Below are 18,305 nucleotides of genomic sequence, written 5' to 3'. Positions count from 1 at the left end.
CTTATTGCCTATATTTGATTCACCCGTTTCATTGTCCGACGGCTTTTTTTTCTTCATCTATTTAAGTCAAACTTGTGACTCGACGTATTATTAGTACTTCTTGAAATCGTTTAAATACTAACTCTCTTGGTGTAAAACAGACGTTGATCCTTTGCTTATTCCTCCAGCAATGATACTCAATCAGTACCATACAATTTATGCACATATCTTGCTATGTTTTTGTCATGAGTTTGAGTTTTAGATTTGTCATATGCTATGAAAGAAACCCAATCCTAAACAATTTGATTATAAAATATTCTCCCACTGCGACTACCTGAACATTTTCCAACCTATCTGGGAAATAAGGTATTGTGTGACTCAATAATTGAGTTTCGAGTCTCCTATCATTACCTGTTGCAGGGCTGTTTATTACTTCCCCTTCTCTCAACTCTGAGTTTTGTTTTCGATAGCTTCGTTTCTTGAAATATGGGGCACTCTGTCAAATCTGTCAAACGAAGTTGGCGTAAGAAGAAACCGAAAAACTGTCCTCCTTCTGAGAATGCGGTAAGCAGTAAGCACAAATATCCACTGTTCAAATGCTTATCACTCATTATTTATAGTCACATCACATTGCATTGCATTAAATCACATAACATTACATCACATTACATGGAAATGCCTTGAATACAACTCAAAAACAGTCAGTAAAATAGGCTTGTTGCCACTAGAAAGTCTTTTGAGAGCCAACCTAGCTTACTATATCCCTAACCAGTAACTATGCCGCTAACACTAACCCAAAACCGAACAAAGACCCTGTTCAAAATTGAAGGGGGCAAAATACAATGTCGAGTTGGTGGAAATTGTTGGACAATGTAAAGACAATGTTACCTGACACAGATCTCAAGACGAGTTGAAGAAGTCGAATCTTCCTTAGAAGTACAACTTCCCTAGAAGTACTTAAGTTCTGAGTTATTCAAGAGTTGCGTGTGGGTAAAGAAATCTGGAACCTGGGCCACCCAGTACTATTGTTTCCGAAAACAATTTGGCACCCTGATTTTGCTGCTTAATGTACATTTCCATCACTCTCCTCCCACGAGCTTCAGCAAATGCATACTTGCCCATCTGATTTGACTTGTAAATTACATCGAACTGGCCACATTATCTTGCCGCGTTGTACGTGAAACGAACGAAGTAGCATGGTTTCATAGTATAATCTCGGAGTGGACCTTAAAGCATCACACCTACTTAGGGGTTATTCACATATTATTACGTAATCAATATTTTAGCAATTTGTATCTCCCTCCGTAATCAACCGTAATCAACCGTAATCAACCGTAATCAAGACTCACCCCCAGCAAAATTACGTAATCATGGCCTGACTTTTTTCCCTGGAAAAAAACTTTCCTCTACGTTTCATGCTACCGGTTAATCATTATGAGCTGGATACCCGATCCATTCCTAAATTTTATCACTATCAGAGTGAAATTGAGTGGAATTTGAATTAACGGTAATCAACCGTAATCATTTGGGAACCCTCTCCCCCCTCGGCTGATTACGTAATATGTGAACGACCCCGGCCCTTAAAATTACTTACAGTTAGCTATGATGCAGTTCCCACTTACATTGCCATACTCACTGCGAGGAACAAGTCATGGAATTATGAAGCAGTAGTTTTTATCTCACTACGAAAGTTCGTTGCTATGTCTGCGACTGGCCAATCTATTGTGCAGTGCTGAGTGAATCACATGTAGTTTTATGATCATTCGATCAGCGCAGGAACACTTTTTGGCGTTAAAGTTTCCATGTGATCAGTATAGGCACGCTTCCGCGGAATGTGTAGTTATAGTTTAAGTTGTAGTTATGACATCGGTCTTTGTTCACGTGCAGTCTCGTTAACCTGTTAACTACACGTTGCACCATTGTTGCTAAGTAGTGGTTACCTAGACAACGTTAATAAACTATAAACTAAAACATCTAGTATAGGCCAAGTATTATAATTGTAATTTGTAGATGTCAGATGTTTTCTTGTCTTCGATATTCTCGATGCCTGCGGTTCAGCCGGCTTTAAAGAAAATCTCGACAGCGGTTTTGGGAGGAGTTTCCCCTCTGACAGCACTACCGGAGGTTCTGAAAGTGCAACTCGAAGAATTCAACTCCGAGGTACAAGCTGATTCTTAAATAAGGGTCTATGGTCTAGTAGATTTTAGTATGATATCTTATTAATATTATCATTTCACGATTTCTGTTTTTTAAAACTCACATTTCAAGTCGCATATAAAATGTTCTCAAAGTTTGAGCGTACATTTTCATTAATATCAACATACTACTAGTACTAGGTGTGAAACGGCCTGAAAATCATAATCTAGAAATTTAATAACAACCCGGCAATATACTCTATCTCTGTATCTGTAATTACTGGCTGGATAAGCGTGGAGATGTCTGAGGATCCCGGATAAGATCCTGGCACAGCCAACAGACGATTGGAGAACTCTAAAAGAGAAACACAAGTCCAGCAAGTCAAAATCTCGTTCGTGACCGGAGATTGTGCCACACAAAGCTCGCCAAGCAGGATGTGCAGGATTTCCAAGAAATCCTGGGAGTTATTAAATATTCCTCTTATTATGTTATTGAATGAATTACTACTCTCGTCACGAATCGATAGTTTTCTATCACTTGTATAAGTTGTATATATAGTTGTATATAGTTGTTTATATTATATAGACTATAGTTGTAGATGAACGTTTGGCACCTTACAAATCCTTGCTTTCCCTAGGTTATAGTTTATTTAGAAATGCTTCATTCGAATTCATATTATGTAACCGTATACTTCCCTCCCGCTCGTGCGCGCCACCCGACTACCATAAGTCTGATGGTGGTACTAGAGTACTAGTCGGGTGCCACTCAAATCCTACCACAGCTGCACTTACTCCTATAAGAAACGCGATATTGCATATCATATAGAATATTTATCTTACACTACATAGTACACATAACTGCAGTTGATTGAAATTAAGACTTAGCATTTTTTAAACATTTCAGCTCAAGATCTAGAGACTGATTTGAGCTGAAATACGCTGGAAATCAATTCTTTGCCTCAACATTCGAAATTCGGCATTTTAAAGGATGAGGGGACCTTAGAAAAAGTTTTTTTCTCGTGCAAATCCTTTTATTACATTAATCGTATAAACCACTTTAGTGAAATCCGCAAAGTTGTATTTCATTCGCGCGCCGAGATATCCAGCCAAAACAATTTGAACCTGTGACGTCAATTGTGTGAGTTGCTCTGATCCGCGCATATAGAAATACAGGTAAAATGAGCGTGCGGGCCGACTAAATTACTAATTAAGAATAAATTAACAATTTACGATACGAACGAGCCTATAACCAATGGAGAGGAGACTTTTTATGACCGGTTGAAAAAAGAATTATCACCCTACGATAACCATGAGCCGAGATACACCTGGAATAAGATTGGAGTCACACAGAAAGGCATGTAAATTATGTATATTTATAGCTACCAACGTAACACCTAGCAACTCCCTGTTTCGTACCACAGTTGATATATCAACATGTCATATCAACACAACACGGTCCTAATAAAAATGGATCGGGTAGGTATGAAATGCATGTCTTCATTCCAGTTGGACAAGCACCAAGCTTTTAAGTTCTAACTCACTATGTGACACTACTTATAACGTAAGCAAGATTTGCAACTATTACACCATGCAATATTATACCAAGCATAGCAGACGAACACATCCACATTCGTTACGCTTTACACTCAAGTCACAGCAAACTAAAACGGTAAATTATAAATGAGTGTACAACTAAAGGCCGGTACACGCGCAGTGTCAAACCGCACGTGCGTACTCAGATAGAAATGTCTTCTACTACATCATACATTCTTTTTAATTGTGTCCATATCGGGTTTCAAACAAGTCAAAACAAAATAGCAGTTTGTGGTTTAGTTAGCAGATGCTACTTATCTTAGCTATTTATAAATAGAAATACCTACTATACTATACAACTACAAGAAAGCCTTTTCTGAGTTACATTTAACTATTATTATTAAAGAGAATTATTCGTAACTTAGACTAATTCAGTGCAACCAAAGATACCGCTCTCGCAAACGCCAAAGGTAACACGACGTAATTAAAACATAACAGAACAAAATGTTGACACGAGCAAAGGGTGCGCGCGCACGTTGGTCTTAACACATAAGTGACGTCACAGCCCAAAATTGCTATCAGCCAATAGGAGCGCGGCGTGATATTGCACGAATTATCGATTTCACAGTCCGGCGTATTTTTTGATTCTACACACTTTCACAGGACTTAAACGCGAATATTTGGAAGTAAATTCTAAGGTCCCCTCATCCTTTAAGCTTCGTTTCGTAGTCAAAATTATATATAATTATATATAATGGAATTTCGTGTTATGGTAAACTGAAAGCTAAGGACTAAGAAAATTCAAATGTTTAATTGTAACTGAAGACTACTCTGTGTTTGAGTTCTATGATTAAGTTGTATTTCTTAGTGCTCTCATGTGCGGCTTTGGAGGGGCCAGTTTAGGGCATATTATGGGGGTTATTGTGATTAAATTCTTTTAGCAACTGCTCTTTTATAAAATTATTCATTACTAGTGTAACCCGGCCTTCGGCCGGAATTTCACTGCCGCAGTTAAAAAGGGTAGGAGTGATTACCCGCTGAGTCAAAACCCGCATTAGGTGAGCAATTCTATTCGGAGTTCCCTCACGTATCCAATAGTATCTGTACCACGACTATTACACCTCATCACTCCCGTCTTAAACCGCTTTAAATCGTTTTAGAAATTAACCCTTATTAACTCCGCACCACACCCGCCTTATATTTGAAAACATGCATTACATTGTCGTATGAAAGTAAACAAACCGACCGCAATGAGTGCCTCCCCCCCCCCCCCCCCCCTAATAAACTTATAGTATTATATGCATAAACATTGTCGTATGAAAGTATGAACTCTCTCTACAGTTTAAACAGACCACAATCAGTGCCCAAGTACACTCCTAATATCACTTGCGGAGCTAACCTAATTACCATCGCTACAAAGAGAGCGAATAGGAAGAAAAAGTGAGCCATTTTAGTGGCTCACTCCATAATGTTGCATTAATAGTACAAAACCATCAATTAAGCCACTTACCACCGGCCGATTTTTATAAAATTTGCTTATTGGCTTCGTCAGAGTTTTGTCGGCACTATACCGAAAAAACCAGTCCCATAACTCTTACCGTTTATTTTGTATAACCGTTCGGAAATTTCAAACATACACACACACACACACACACACACACGGATTTCTTGGTATTATTAAGGTGATTTTTCAAGAAAGTCACACTTTATGCGGTACAACCTGTATACTTAACGGTTAACTCCCCCTAACACCAGGTTTGCAGTTCCGTTACTTGATATCGCCTAGAATTATGATTCAATAAGCACGGTACGCACTTAGTAAATTAGATATGTCTGTAATAAATAGTATTTAAAATATTTATTGTATTATTCTTTACGTATAGGCGAGAATAGCGGAAGAAGAATATAATATGGTAGTCACGATCCAATAGAATTAAATATACAGATTCTCGAATCATAAAATTAAATTATATATACAAAAATTTTAAAGATTTAGCGCATATAACATATTATGCTTTAGCTCTCTAGAAGCTACTTCTTTTGCGGTGACTCGTTCTTTTCTATCTCTTCTTGATTTTTAGAATCGTCGGGCAGATCTATAGAGAATAGATGCAGATACTACTGGAATTGCAATTCTATGATTCAGGGTCATCATATTTGCGGGGGACAAAGGGGCTTCAATTTTATAAGTTTAGATTCTTTGTTACTTGGGAGAGCAGGGGTGAAGCTACACATTTAAAAGATATCACACAATACTTTTTCTTTGGTCGAGAAAATGCAAAAGCCCAAGTTTTATATACAAGTACTCCCAACTCCCCAGGCCCTGTAAATGTACATAAGCTGGTTTCAGGTCACTTTAATTTTAGGTCTTCATAACTCTTACCGTTTATTTTGTATAACCGTTCGGAAATTTCAAACATACACACACACACACACACACACACACGGATTTCTTGGTATTATTAAGGTGATTTTTCAAGAAAGTCACACTTTATGCGGTACAACCTGTATACTTAACGGTTAACTCCCCCTAACACCAGGTTTGCAGTTCCGTTACTTGATATCGCCTAGAATTATGATTCAATAAGCACGGTACGCACTTAGTAAATTAGATATGTCTGTAATAAATAGTATTTAAAATATTTATTGTATTATTCTTTACGTATAGGCGAGAATAGCGGAAGAAGAATATAATATGGTAGTCACGATCCAATAGAATTAAATATACAGATTCTCGAATCATAAAATTAAATTATATATACAACCATTTTAAAGATTTAGCGCATATAACATATTATGCTTTAGCTCTCTAGAAGCTACTTCTTTTGCGGTGACTCGTTCTTTTCTATCTCTTCTTGATTTTTAGAATCGTCGTGCAGATCTATAGAGAATAGATGCAGATACTACTGGAATTGCAATTCTATGATTCAGGGTCATCATATTTGCGGGGGACAAAGGGGCTTCAATTTCATAAGTTAGATTGTACAACCTGTATACTTAACGGTTAACTCCCCCTAACACCAGGTTTGCAGTTCCGTTACTTGATATCGCCTAGAATTATGATTCAATAAGCACGGTACGCACTTAGTAAATTAGATATGTCTGTAATAAATAGTATTTAAAATATTTATTGTATTATTCTTTACGTATAGGCGAGAATAGCGGAAGAAGAATATAATATGGTAGTCACGATCCAATAGAATTAAATATACAGATTCTCGAATCATAAAATTAAATTATATATACAACCATTTTAAAGATTTAGCGCATATAACATATTATGCTTTAGCTCTCTAGAAGCTACTTCTTTTGCGGTGACTCGTTCTTTTCTATCTCTTCTTGATTTTTAGAATCGTCGTGCAGATCTATAGAGAATAGATGCAGATACTACTGGAATTGCAATTCTATGATTCAGGGTCATCATATTTGCGGGGGACAAAGGGGCTTCAATTTCATAAGTTTAGATTCTTTGCTACTTAGGAGAGCAGGGGTGAAGCTACACATTTAAAAGATATCACACAATACTTTTTCTTTGGTCGAGAAAATGCAAAAGCCCAAGTTTTATTGCATGTTATACAAGTACTCCTAACTCCCCAGGCCCTGTAAATGTACATAAGCTGGTTTCAGGTCACTTTAATTTTAGGTCACTTTAATTTTAGGTCACTTTAATTTTAGGTCACTTTAATTTTTGGTCACTTTAATTTCAGGTCACTTTAATTTTAGTTCACTTTAATTTTAGGTCACTTTAATTTTAGGTCACTTTAATTTTAGGTCACTTTAACTTCAGGTCCGGTCACTTTAATTTCGCAGGTCACTTTAATTTCAGGTCACTTTAATATTTTCAGGTCACTTTAATTTCAGGTCACTTTAATATTTTCAGGTCACTTTAATTTCAGGTCACTTTAATATTTTCAGGTCACTTTAATTTCAGGTCACTTTAATTTCAGGTCACTACGATAATTACCTTATTCCCTAACTGTCAACAAATTAGTACCGACTCACATTATATGTAATTTAAATGTGACCCTTATCTTTATTTCTCTTTCCAATACCTGCAATATTCTGTTGTAAGATCGTTTCGTTATTTTGTAGTCTCTTTTTATAGTCGTGGTCGGTTAGCCCAGTACAACCAGTCGCTGAATGGCAGGTCGAACTAGACTCAAATCCCGGCGAGATAGGACTGGGTCGAATCGAAGTAAAGCGCCACTAATAAGTAGAATGGTGAGTTGTCGTGGGAACGGATTAATATTCAGATTTCAGAGACTCAAGTCATCACTCATCACACACCATCATATAACCACATATTGAACTTGTTCAGCAGACGTTTAGTTGACTTCGATTGACTGATGTTTTAACTTTAACTGAAACAAATTTTCAGTTTCAAAATGAAAAATAGATTTATAGTTTTATAAAATAAACGGAGGGCCTAAGAAGCATTTTAATCTACAGAGAAATAATCGGATCTTGGACAATTGTCTCGTTTCTCCCTCTCTATTTCCCAACTTTCCCCCTCACACATTATATGTGACATACAATGATAAAGTTACTTTTCTATAAGATTAAGAAGGCATGATTGAATTAGAAGGATCCCGCTTGGTAAACCGATAAGTAACAGAAAGAGCTCGCAACTTGTTACTTTTTATGGCAGAGTCTCTAACTTGAAAAAGTCCCCAACATTGTTTGTACTCTAAAACTAATTGGTCTTAACAAACTTTAGGGCCAAACTTTAAACCCCTACCTACAGCCCTGAGTTATAACTCGTAATAAACTGAGGAAGAAACCTGATCTGCCGTGAGGTGCAGCTGGCAACTTTACTCAATTGTTGTCTGCCTCTCAATCTGCCCGGGACCTGGCCACATATTTAAAGTTCTATGCGGTTTTGTAGTTGTACACGGTTCACTCTCATCTTCCATGGTCTCAAATAAGTTCTCCCGTCTGAAATCTGAGAAAGAGAAACCGAAAAACAGGCCTAAGGTGAAATCCAAACAGAAACAGAAAGGGAAGCCACAAGAGAAACCATATGTACACTTGATCGCGGTTAGTTTCCCAGGCGCACCCTCTTTTCTTCCTTTTATAAGAAACAGAACCATTTCAAGGTCTAACTTGATACTTTGATAACAATTATGGCTGTACAATTACACTGCTAGAATTATTAAACGGGATGGGTAAACGAACCATTTCCAAACCTTTCCTCCTCATAACACTGGTCAATATATTAAGTGATAAGTCACACACTCTCCAAAGTAGTAAACTACTTCCTCAGAGAGTCAGAGGTGTAAATAATACGTGGTTGTACGCAGTGGTAGCTACACAAACCGACACACCTGTTGTTTAAATATTGCATTGTTTGTGTTGACATTTGCATATAGTATTAGTAACTGTTGTCTCAATGATTCGTGCAGACAGTAAATCGCCGAGTTCGAGTATCAGTTCAAGTTCTAAGTCGTCCACCTGGTTGAGAATATCTTCAACGAGCTCTTCGACGTCCTCTAATTCCAAGGTTTCAGACAAATCGTCTTCAGTGAAAGTTCCGTGGCCTTTAACTCCGTCTCGAGATGTTCAGATTAAGACTTGGGATTCGTCGAATAATTTAATTGAAGTTAGATTAGTTAAGTCTGAATTTGGAGCTGAGGTCCATGTGATAAAACCTGAGGTAATGCATACCACTTTCAGCTGTTAATGATATCCGTATTTCACGATAATTTCTCTTCTCATACCATGGTTCACTTATAGACTGACCGATAGACCACTCAGATTAAATTTTTGATTGTGACCTTAGACAGTAGAAATCATGACAAGGAAAAACTGAACAACCAAAAGACGGATAAACGGAATGGTAGTGACAAATGACAATCACAGAATAGATTAAGCTAGCTTAGTATTAACAGTAAACAGCAATCATTAGTGAAATATTTTCATTACTTGACGACTGTATTGTTAATTAATGATGAATACGATACAATTGCTAAAATTCGTTGGTATATTAAGGAATTCAAAAACCAATCCTACAAACTCAAGAGAAAAAGTGTTCACTTTCCAGCTCTTCAATCTACGTAAACTATATATAATAGGTAAAAATATAATATTAATCATAAGCTAAAATGTACAAATCTTTGTATTCTAAATGGGGAAAAAGAAGAAACATTGTCAGTCAGTCGAGAAAATTGTCAGTCAGGCTATATGGCAGCTTTGTAGATGTTGTGACTATGCTAGTAGTGGTCCCAGGCTTGCGACTGGAATTGCGGTGTTAAATCGAATTAATGGTATACCAACGATCCACCTCCCACTTGTTGTTTGGTACTTAGCATTAATAGTGTTATTTTGTAAGGAGCAATTTGAAATCTGTGCATATCATTTCTGAGTATTACCAGTGACCAGAAGTTACTTACACTGTAAATGTTTCAAACTATTGACTATTTGATTAATTTTATATAAATTACTACTGGCATCTTCATTATAAAGCAGGAAGAACCAATTTATCTAACTGTCGACAGATTAGTCCGATAAAGCGCTCTCAAAAATCTAATAAGAAAGCTACTTTTTTCAACTAAGCTTAACCGATTTTTGTTTCAGACTGACGCCTCGGCGGACCAAAAAGACGAATGCATACTTGTGGCACCTGCTGGCAATGATGGTGAGATTTTGTAATTCTATAATTATCTTAAATCAGGCTTTAAAGTCATCGAATGTGGTCATTTGTCTTCCTTCTTTCTTTTGAATAACCAACAAATTCAGTTGACATTGAACTTTCTGACATTTTATTTTCAGGAGATATCGCGAATGGTTCAGCTAAAGTTGACCGATCTATGAACGCTTTGTGTGGCAGGAGTGCTAAGTGAGTATAACGCTTTGTGTGGCAGGAGTGCTAAGTGAGTATAACGATTTGTGTGGCAGGAGTGCTAAGTGAGTATAACGCTTTGTGTGGCAGGAGTGCTAAGTGAGTATAACGATTTGTGTGGCAGGAGTGCTAAGTGAGTATAACGCTTTGTGTGGCAGGAGTGCTAAGTGAGTATAAAGCAGGTGCTTCTCTCCAAACACTTGCACTGATGACCTGCCAATAAAAATAAAAACAGATAATTCCGAAATTAATTAAATTGTATAATCGTGGGAAAATGTGAATTGAATTTCAGTACAACATTTTATTCGCCTGTTATAAACATTCCTTATCTAATACTCGTGTACTTCTACCATAATTATTGTTATCAATTGAAAGTATAATTAATAATTCATATTCTATCGTTTTTCAGAGATGTGCCTAAGATAGATTCTGGGGTGAGGATGTTGTGTTTGGACGGAGGCGGTGCAAAAGGCGTCATCGAGGCTACAATTCTTGATAAAATTTTCATAACTGTAGCTACAACTTTAAAGGTACTAATAATTAGCCTCATTATCTCCTAATTTTCTATCATCTTAAACCACCGGTAAACCGTGGCGACCAGTTACAGTGACCAGCTTTTTTCTACAGCGGTATTTTAATTTAATTTTGGCCGAACTGTAATTATCTTAAAATGGTTGCTACTCGTTTATAACTTAACGAGTCTCTTTACAGTACCAGCCCCATGTGCTCAACTGGGTCACATTAGTTCTCGAAACAGACGAAAAAGACAAAAATAAAGATAAAGATAAGGATAAGGATAAGGATAAAGATAAGGAGAAAGATAAGGACAAGGACATGACATTAGAGAAAGCAGAAAAGATTGGAGCGAAAGAAGCCAAGGCTGCTGAGAAAGAAGCCAAAGCTGCAGAGAAATTAAGGATTAAAGAAGATTATATCGAAGCTCTTGTGCTCAGTATTTTGAACAAGGATCATAATTCGAAAACATTCAAGAAGGTAAGTCTACAGATAGCTCTCATACGATAAGATCATGTTACAGCTAAAAACATTTAAAAGAATTCACCGTGTCTTTACAAATGACAGTGAAATGAAAATTTATTTCTGCGATATTATTTTACCCAAAATCCTCATTTAGATACAACGAATAGATCGAACTAAGGATTTGTCAGATCACAGAAAGGTTATAAGTATTATGAGTGGAGCAATAGACCAGAATGACATGTTTATACCGTTCACACATCGCCAAAAGAGGGCCATATTTAAGGACGAGGACTTAAGAAGAGTACCCGGACTAGAAATCAAGGTAAGGTAGATTCTTGAAATGTTGAACGACCGTCCCCCTGTGCTATTTAACATGTTTAAGTTACTCAAACTGATTAGAGCCATGGATATATTTCACTGCTACACAATAAGAGGCACACCTTTGTAGTAAGATGAATTATTTTCTGTAAAAGGTGAACTTTTATCAGTCTGCTGATATGAATAATAACGTTCTTTTTTAAGGTGAATTCTTCAGAATTTATCTTTGTCACTCGATGATCGTTTTTTCCGATACAGGATTTTCTTCACGGGGCATCTAAGTACTGGGCGTTAATTGACTCCGATCAGACAGATGAAACTAGAGAGAAAATCAAGTCAGATGTGTTGCCTTTCTTCGAAATCGACGGGACAAAGGTTGGTACATTTCTTTTAAAATTAAAATGTTTATCTTTAAATTTTTTCGGGATGTTTAAAAATTGTGTATAAACATTTAACATCGTCGTATGATTATAAAGAATATTGAAGTCAACGTTATTAATATTTAATATTTATGTCACATAAAATTTGGCATCTGCCCAAATGTCAATGACCTCCATTACACATTTATTTATAACTTATGTGTAATGGAGGTCATTGACATTTGGGCAGCAGCTATTTTTAGAGTAAAGAGTATGGTCACGTATCATACATATTTTGACATATTCTTAAATATGTTAGAAAATCTGCGTCACCTTTGCACTATTTATTTCATAATATACAACCCAATTTTATCGATTTGATCAATTCTTTAGCAGTTAAGATTTAAATCTTCTCAGATGAAATGCATGAAAATGTTAGTGCCGGCAACATTCCTACTTACCAACTTTAATTCACCAAAAATGGCGAAGTATGAAAACAGAGATCTTCTTATATTTTACTGGGACCAACCGGTGAAAACTAAGAAAGCTAACATCATAAGAGGTTAGTTTTTAACTTTGTGCATTAAATTAGTACATTTAAGGTTATTGGATGTGCTTAAAATGACCTGTATTTTTACCTATAAGTATTAAGAACCTACTTTCTTGTTGCTAGGTGACAGATTAAAAGAACGGTCGTGTAAAAGTTTTAATTTGATTTATATGTAATAGCTTGTTTTATAACTTAACGATTGCTCCTCTGCCCAGATAGGCTGCTAGGAGTGGGGGACCAGCATTACAGGGAGGTCTACAACCCCGAGAAGTTTATAGAAGAACTGCTTGCTACAGACATGTTCGACCTGTTGATCGGGACCAGTACTGGGAGTATACTGTCGTTTGGTATGGGATACAAGGGTCTCTCACCTCAGGCAAGTATATTCTTGTCGAGGACGATTTTAAATCTCGAGAATATTTTTACTGACTGTTAGTTGGATTCTTTGGTCATTTGTGTGCAGTGATCTGTGATCTGTGATCTGTGATCTGTGATATGTAATCTGTGATCTGTGATCGCTCTAATTAACCTTTGCAGGAGTGCAGGGACGTCTACCTGGAATCCATAAAAAACATATTTTCTAAAAAATACGACCAGAGTTCGACTGGAAAAGTTGGGCTTGGAGACACTCTCTTTAGAACAATCGGTGATCTCGTTGGACAAGGTGCGTAGATAAACATGTTCTAAATATTTTCAGTTTATATGTTGAGGATTGTTCTTTCATTTTATCAGTCTGGTTCTTTGGGATTGCCAATTGACGACCTTGGAAAATTGTTGATATTTATGTAACAGCAACGTCATTAACTCCGCAGGTCATTACTCGATTGACGGAGTGAGCGACACACTAGAAGATAACTACAACATCGGTAATCCAACCCGTGCCCTGATGGGAGGTGGCCACCACCGCAGGGAGTGCATCTGTGCGTGTGTGGCTCTCAACTGGCAATCCCAAACCCTGGAGACCTTTGATTCCCACAACCCCAAGTATAAAGATTGGGACCTCATTCAGTTTCTGACCGCCAGTAGTGATGCTCCAGTTTATTTCACTACTCCCTTCACCGTCAAATGTAAGTTTTAACAAGAAGATGACTACATTTTAAACTTAATTTCGTCGTATATAATGGACCGAGTTTTGTCATTCTGTGCCTCATTTTGCTGACTCCTACCTCCCATTTGTCTTCAGCTCCGAAGGGTGACGGAACAGATTACATAGATGGTGGTCTGGGAGCCAACTGTCCTGCTGTGCAGGGGATTGACCTCGCTAAAGAGAGGTTTGTGCGGTTTTATCTTAGTTGCATTGTTTATATTGTCATTTTGCAGTAGCTCACGCCTCACAAGCTCTGCTAAAGACAAGACTAAATTTTGCATTCGTTGCTTATTTTTCTTCTCTTATCACTAAGTCACTACCTTATCTAGCTGTGTTAAGCGATAAGTTTATTTGTGTATCACTGTGTTACACCATGTCCGCTGTCCGGTTATATACGAGAATTTAAACTTAAAGATACGAGAGAAATTGCAGCATCGCTTCTTTTTTTCTTTTGTTTTAAAGAATTCAAATCCAATTTAAATACGCATACATATTACATAATTCATTAATTCAGTATGAAATTTACTTTTAACGGCTAATACTCATCCATACGCACGAAAAGTTAAAATAACCGTGCTACAAATTCAACAGAAAACACCAAATGACTCACACTCTAGCTCCATGATACATAATTATTTATAAAATGAATTTAACAAATACTCCTCCCTGTCAGATGGCGAGGAGCGGATATAGAACTGATATTATCTATGGGCGCTGGGAAGGATATAAACCCTCCGGCAGTGCCCAAAAGTGGCGGTGATTGGTTGAAAACACTTTGCAGTATGGTAACCGATGGTGACAATATTTGGGAACGATTCGTCCTGCCCCTTCTCGACATTGATGAGGTCAGGATCTGAAAGTTCACTACAAGTACAACAATAGTTTCATGGTCACTGATTTCGACATCACATGGAAAACATACCCCTACTGTTTCCTTTTTAACACTTGATTCAATACTTTCATATTACATCTTATCTTAGGCCTGTAAACACGCAGAGCGCTTACGAATCCAGCCGAGGATGGAGCTAGCTAACTTCAAAGCGGACAGCACCCAAGTTATTGAGATGTGTAATCTAGCTGAAGAATGGCTCAATACTCACGAAGGATTTTCTAATGTAAATAAATGTTTGATTAAGATCAGCATTATAATAAATATATTAAATAAATATAAACGTTATCAAAATTGTTGGTCATGAAAACTGTTTGCCGAGCGCTCAATTCCACAAAATAATTGTTCAACTCCTAGAGCTGTAAGAGCCAATCGTTCTATCAGTAACCATCTGGCATCCTTACACAGGTGACAGAAGCAGCAGGTATGATTATCGCTAAGTCAATGAAGCTGGGTGTTGAGACAAGGATTCTAACGGAACAAGATCTGCTCGATTGGTTAGCGCAGAGTTTACCTATCGGAAAGAGTCTGTTCAAATCTCGAGCTAAAACTCAAACTGAACCTGATCAGAAAGAGGGAATTACTAACGATAGTTTGGATATGAGATTCGGAAGAGAACTCCATTCGTAAGTTTCAATAATTTCCTCTGAGAGATTGTGTTCTTCTTACAGTTAGTTATCTAATTATCTAATTATCTAATTGATTATTAGCCTGAACCCAAGAAGTTGTTGTTTTTCAGGCTGTACGTTTGTCCGAACGCAAAGTTGCAGAAGAGGTTCCCGGCTATTGATAAGAACTTTATCTATGTTCCTAAGCCTGTGTCAGTGGGTCAGACTGATGTAAGTATGTTTTGGTATACTATTTCTCAAATATTTACCAATGCACATGCAATAGAATCTCACACGCGCAGTAAAGTACCAGTCATAAGTTATTTGCCTTTTAATTTGAATTCCATCCTACTGATTAAGAACTATTTAACATAAGCTTAGGTCTTATCATGTTCATATTGGCGAGAGTATTGAAACTTAATAACATAGGTGTGTCAAAAGAAGCCGATTGTTTTGGACGAATATAAGTTATTCGAGCTTTTCATTTAGAATTAAAACTTATACAAAGGCTATATTAAAATCTTTTGTTTACTATGAGCGTATTTTTTATTTACTATGTTGCACGTGTTGATAAACATAAAAGACACAAATCATGCAGCTAGTTGCAATCTTATAAACAACGTACGGAATGATAGCTGGTCAAATAGTTTACTGAAAGTAACCCTCCACCCTCTCAGCTACGGTTCACGATAAAGTTAAACCACGATATCCTGGCAATGTATCACAAAGATATCGGACAGCGTATCCTTAAACTCCACTGTCCAGACAACCACGAAGTCAGGATCATCTGTAACCTGGACATCTTCGATACTAAGAACGTGTACAAGGTGGCCAACTTGGTTACGGTTCCGTTGGAGGAGACGGAACAGTTTCACAGACTTGTTCATGAGGCTAGCAAGGAGGTGAGCGGTATTTATATGTGAGGGGGATTGTATGATTGATAATGTGATTTTACATGTAGCTCTTGGTTATGGAAATCATATTTAAAGGTGATCGGTATATAACTTGTAAACTCGGCTAGTATATATGAAACATTTGTCATGGAGTTGTAGAGGGAGTTATGTGCCTCGCCGGGCTGGGGTAGTGGATGACCTTGCTGTACGGCAAGTTAAACAAGGATCTGAAACTACTGGGTTCCGTACAGACTCAACTCTGCACCCGTGTCAATATGTTCATTATATGCAAGCCTCTTGATTTATATATATGTATGTTGGAGTGGCATTCAGTTTGAGAGATAAACCTCAGCAGATTATCTTACCAGTTCTCTCTCCCCTAGATATCTCAGCTGCATAGTGCTGACAGATCGTCAGCCGAGGAGAAGCTATGTAATGCCATGGACATCCTCGGTTTGCCCGAGTTTGGTGAAATAATAGAGAAGTATAGGGAGGAGCACTTTATGAGGATACAAGCTTACTTTTACCTGTGGAAGAACAATGTTCAGGAAGTCAGTCTTAAGGCCTTGAACGAGACTCTCATCAAGGTTAGTTTGTTGTCATGAGCACACACGTTGGTTCAATTCTCTTTGAAATATTATAACAACTTGCTGGTTGCTGGGTGACCTGAAAATTATATTTACTTGTTAAATAAAGTTGTAGGTGTTTTATCTGCAATCCTGGCGATTGGTGTTATTAGTGGTTAAAACTTAATCATAATATTATCTCTAATTCTATGTTATTCATAGCTTATTCAATAGTAAAATACGTTAATCTTACACGATAAGTCAAAACTTTCCAGCCATGACACCTCCTGATACAAATATTTGGCAGGTTGGAATGAAGAAGAGACCCTGGCCGAAGAAGGCAAGAATAGGAGAACCAGATGTCACTGTAAGAACTGTTATTCCAGCTCCTCCTGAAAATATGATGTTCAGCATCGCTGTTGATTACTTCCAAGGTAAGCAGTCACACTTCCAGTTGATATATTAGATTTGATACACCCTCACATTATCACAGTTATTCGCCACGCCTGCAGGTACATACGCCTGATATATACCTGTATATACCTGCCTGATCATTGAACAAAGAAAATGTGACTGATTATTTTACCCTTTTTGATTTGTTCGGATGACTTATGCAGTTTGTGACCATTGTATTACAATAAGACAATTGGCAACCATTGTATTACAATTTATAACCATCCCCTTTTCTCAATAAGAGTGGATGTAAATGTGAATGGAGATAATTTTCTCATACCTATTACGCTGAACAATCTCTCAGACAGGTTAGCAAAAGCACGTGAAAACAATGACAAAGCAGCAGAGAAGAGATACGTTGAGTTTATGAGGCATCTCGGAGCTCACCCAGCTAAAAAGGAGGCTGAAAGTGCCAAATACAAGAAAAAATTCTTCGGAACAGTCTTCAAAAGTAAAAGAAAAGGTAAAACCTGACATTCTTTTCTTGTTTCACGTCAAGTAACAGTCGGCGGTCAGGAATGATTGTTCCTCAATTAAATGCAGGACAAAAATCCTAGTACATACCTAGTACATACTACATACGTAGTACATACGTAGTACATACGTAGTACATACGTAGTACATACCTAGTACAAACCTAGTACATACCTAGTACATACCTATCTTGTCTTGTCCACAATATTTTGAACCTCAGAACGGGCTCCTGATCTTAAAGGTAGAACGGCCTCCGTTCAATTTGCTGCTCGTCTGTTAGCCACTAAAAAAGGAAAGAATGCTAAGAAGAAGGGTAGACGTGGTGAGTGTCAGTGTGACTTCTCTATCTCCTACACTCGATAATAATTACCAAACCCTCAATTGAAACAACATAACACCGGTATCAATTTATCATAGATTGATGATAGGCTAAAACGTGTGAATCAACTCATCATGATATCACGAGATCCATCTAATTGCACAAAATAACTTCCACCTCAGAGCGTGGAAGCGCTGGGTCTTTACAATTTGCTGGTCGCATGGCCGCTAAAATGAAGAAAGCTAAGAAAGCTAAGAAGGGGCTGGGGGGTAAGTATAATCGTGTGTTCCTCTCCATTTCTACAGAATATCCGTCATAATTTACCA

The 18,305-nt window shown here is 37.4% G+C and overlaps 1 protein-coding gene across 13 annotated transcripts in view; it reads left to right on the top strand.

The window, feature by feature from the left end:
• Positions 1–18,305, top strand: part of LOC134815034 (uncharacterized) — a 30,311-nt gene that overhangs the window by 6,265 nt on the left and 5,741 nt on the right. For 2 of the 13 annotated variants that reach the window (XM_063823485.1, XM_063823495.1), the window contains exons 2-22: positions 10,221–10,281; positions 10,416–10,482; positions 10,895–11,015; positions 11,197–11,478; positions 11,618–11,785; positions 12,040–12,156; positions 12,558–12,702; positions 12,906–13,066; positions 13,228–13,354; positions 13,503–13,757; positions 13,874–13,961; positions 14,451–14,622; positions 14,758–14,892; positions 15,075–15,292; positions 15,406–15,505; positions 15,952–16,176; positions 16,551–16,754; positions 17,041–17,167; positions 17,491–17,649; positions 17,881–17,982; positions 18,162–18,248. In XM_063823485.1, the coding sequence (XP_063679555.1) occupies positions 10,221–10,281; positions 10,416–10,482; positions 10,895–11,015; positions 11,197–11,478; positions 11,618–11,785; positions 12,040–12,156; positions 12,558–12,702; positions 12,906–13,066; positions 13,228–13,354; positions 13,503–13,757; positions 13,874–13,961; positions 14,451–14,622; positions 14,758–14,892; positions 15,075–15,292; positions 15,406–15,505; positions 15,952–16,176; positions 16,551–16,754; positions 17,041–17,167; positions 17,491–17,649; positions 17,881–17,982; positions 18,162–18,248 (3,121 nt within the window). Of the gene's footprint in view, positions 1–347; positions 544–1,965; positions 2,140–7,711; positions 7,869–8,511; positions 8,685–10,220; positions 10,282–10,415; positions 10,483–10,894; positions 11,016–11,196; positions 11,479–11,617; positions 11,786–12,039; positions 12,157–12,557; positions 12,703–12,905; positions 13,067–13,227; positions 13,355–13,502; positions 13,758–13,873; positions 13,962–14,450; positions 14,623–14,757; positions 14,893–15,074; positions 15,293–15,405; positions 15,506–15,951; positions 16,177–16,550; positions 16,755–17,040; positions 17,168–17,490; positions 17,650–17,880; positions 17,983–18,161; positions 18,249–18,305 lie in introns of those variants that run through there. The other 11 variants (XM_063823527.1, XM_063823553.1, XM_063823519.1 and 8 more) reach the window with 9 other exon arrangements.

This window comes from Bolinopsis microptera, chromosome 1, assembly GCF_026151205.1.
Source record: "Bolinopsis microptera isolate Bmic1 chromosome 1, MBARI_Bmic_1.0, whole genome shotgun sequence".
Lineage (NCBI taxonomy): Eukaryota > Metazoa > Ctenophora > Tentaculata > Lobata > Bolinopsidae > Bolinopsis > Bolinopsis microptera.
This window is presented reverse-complemented; position numbering and strand designations above follow the sequence as displayed.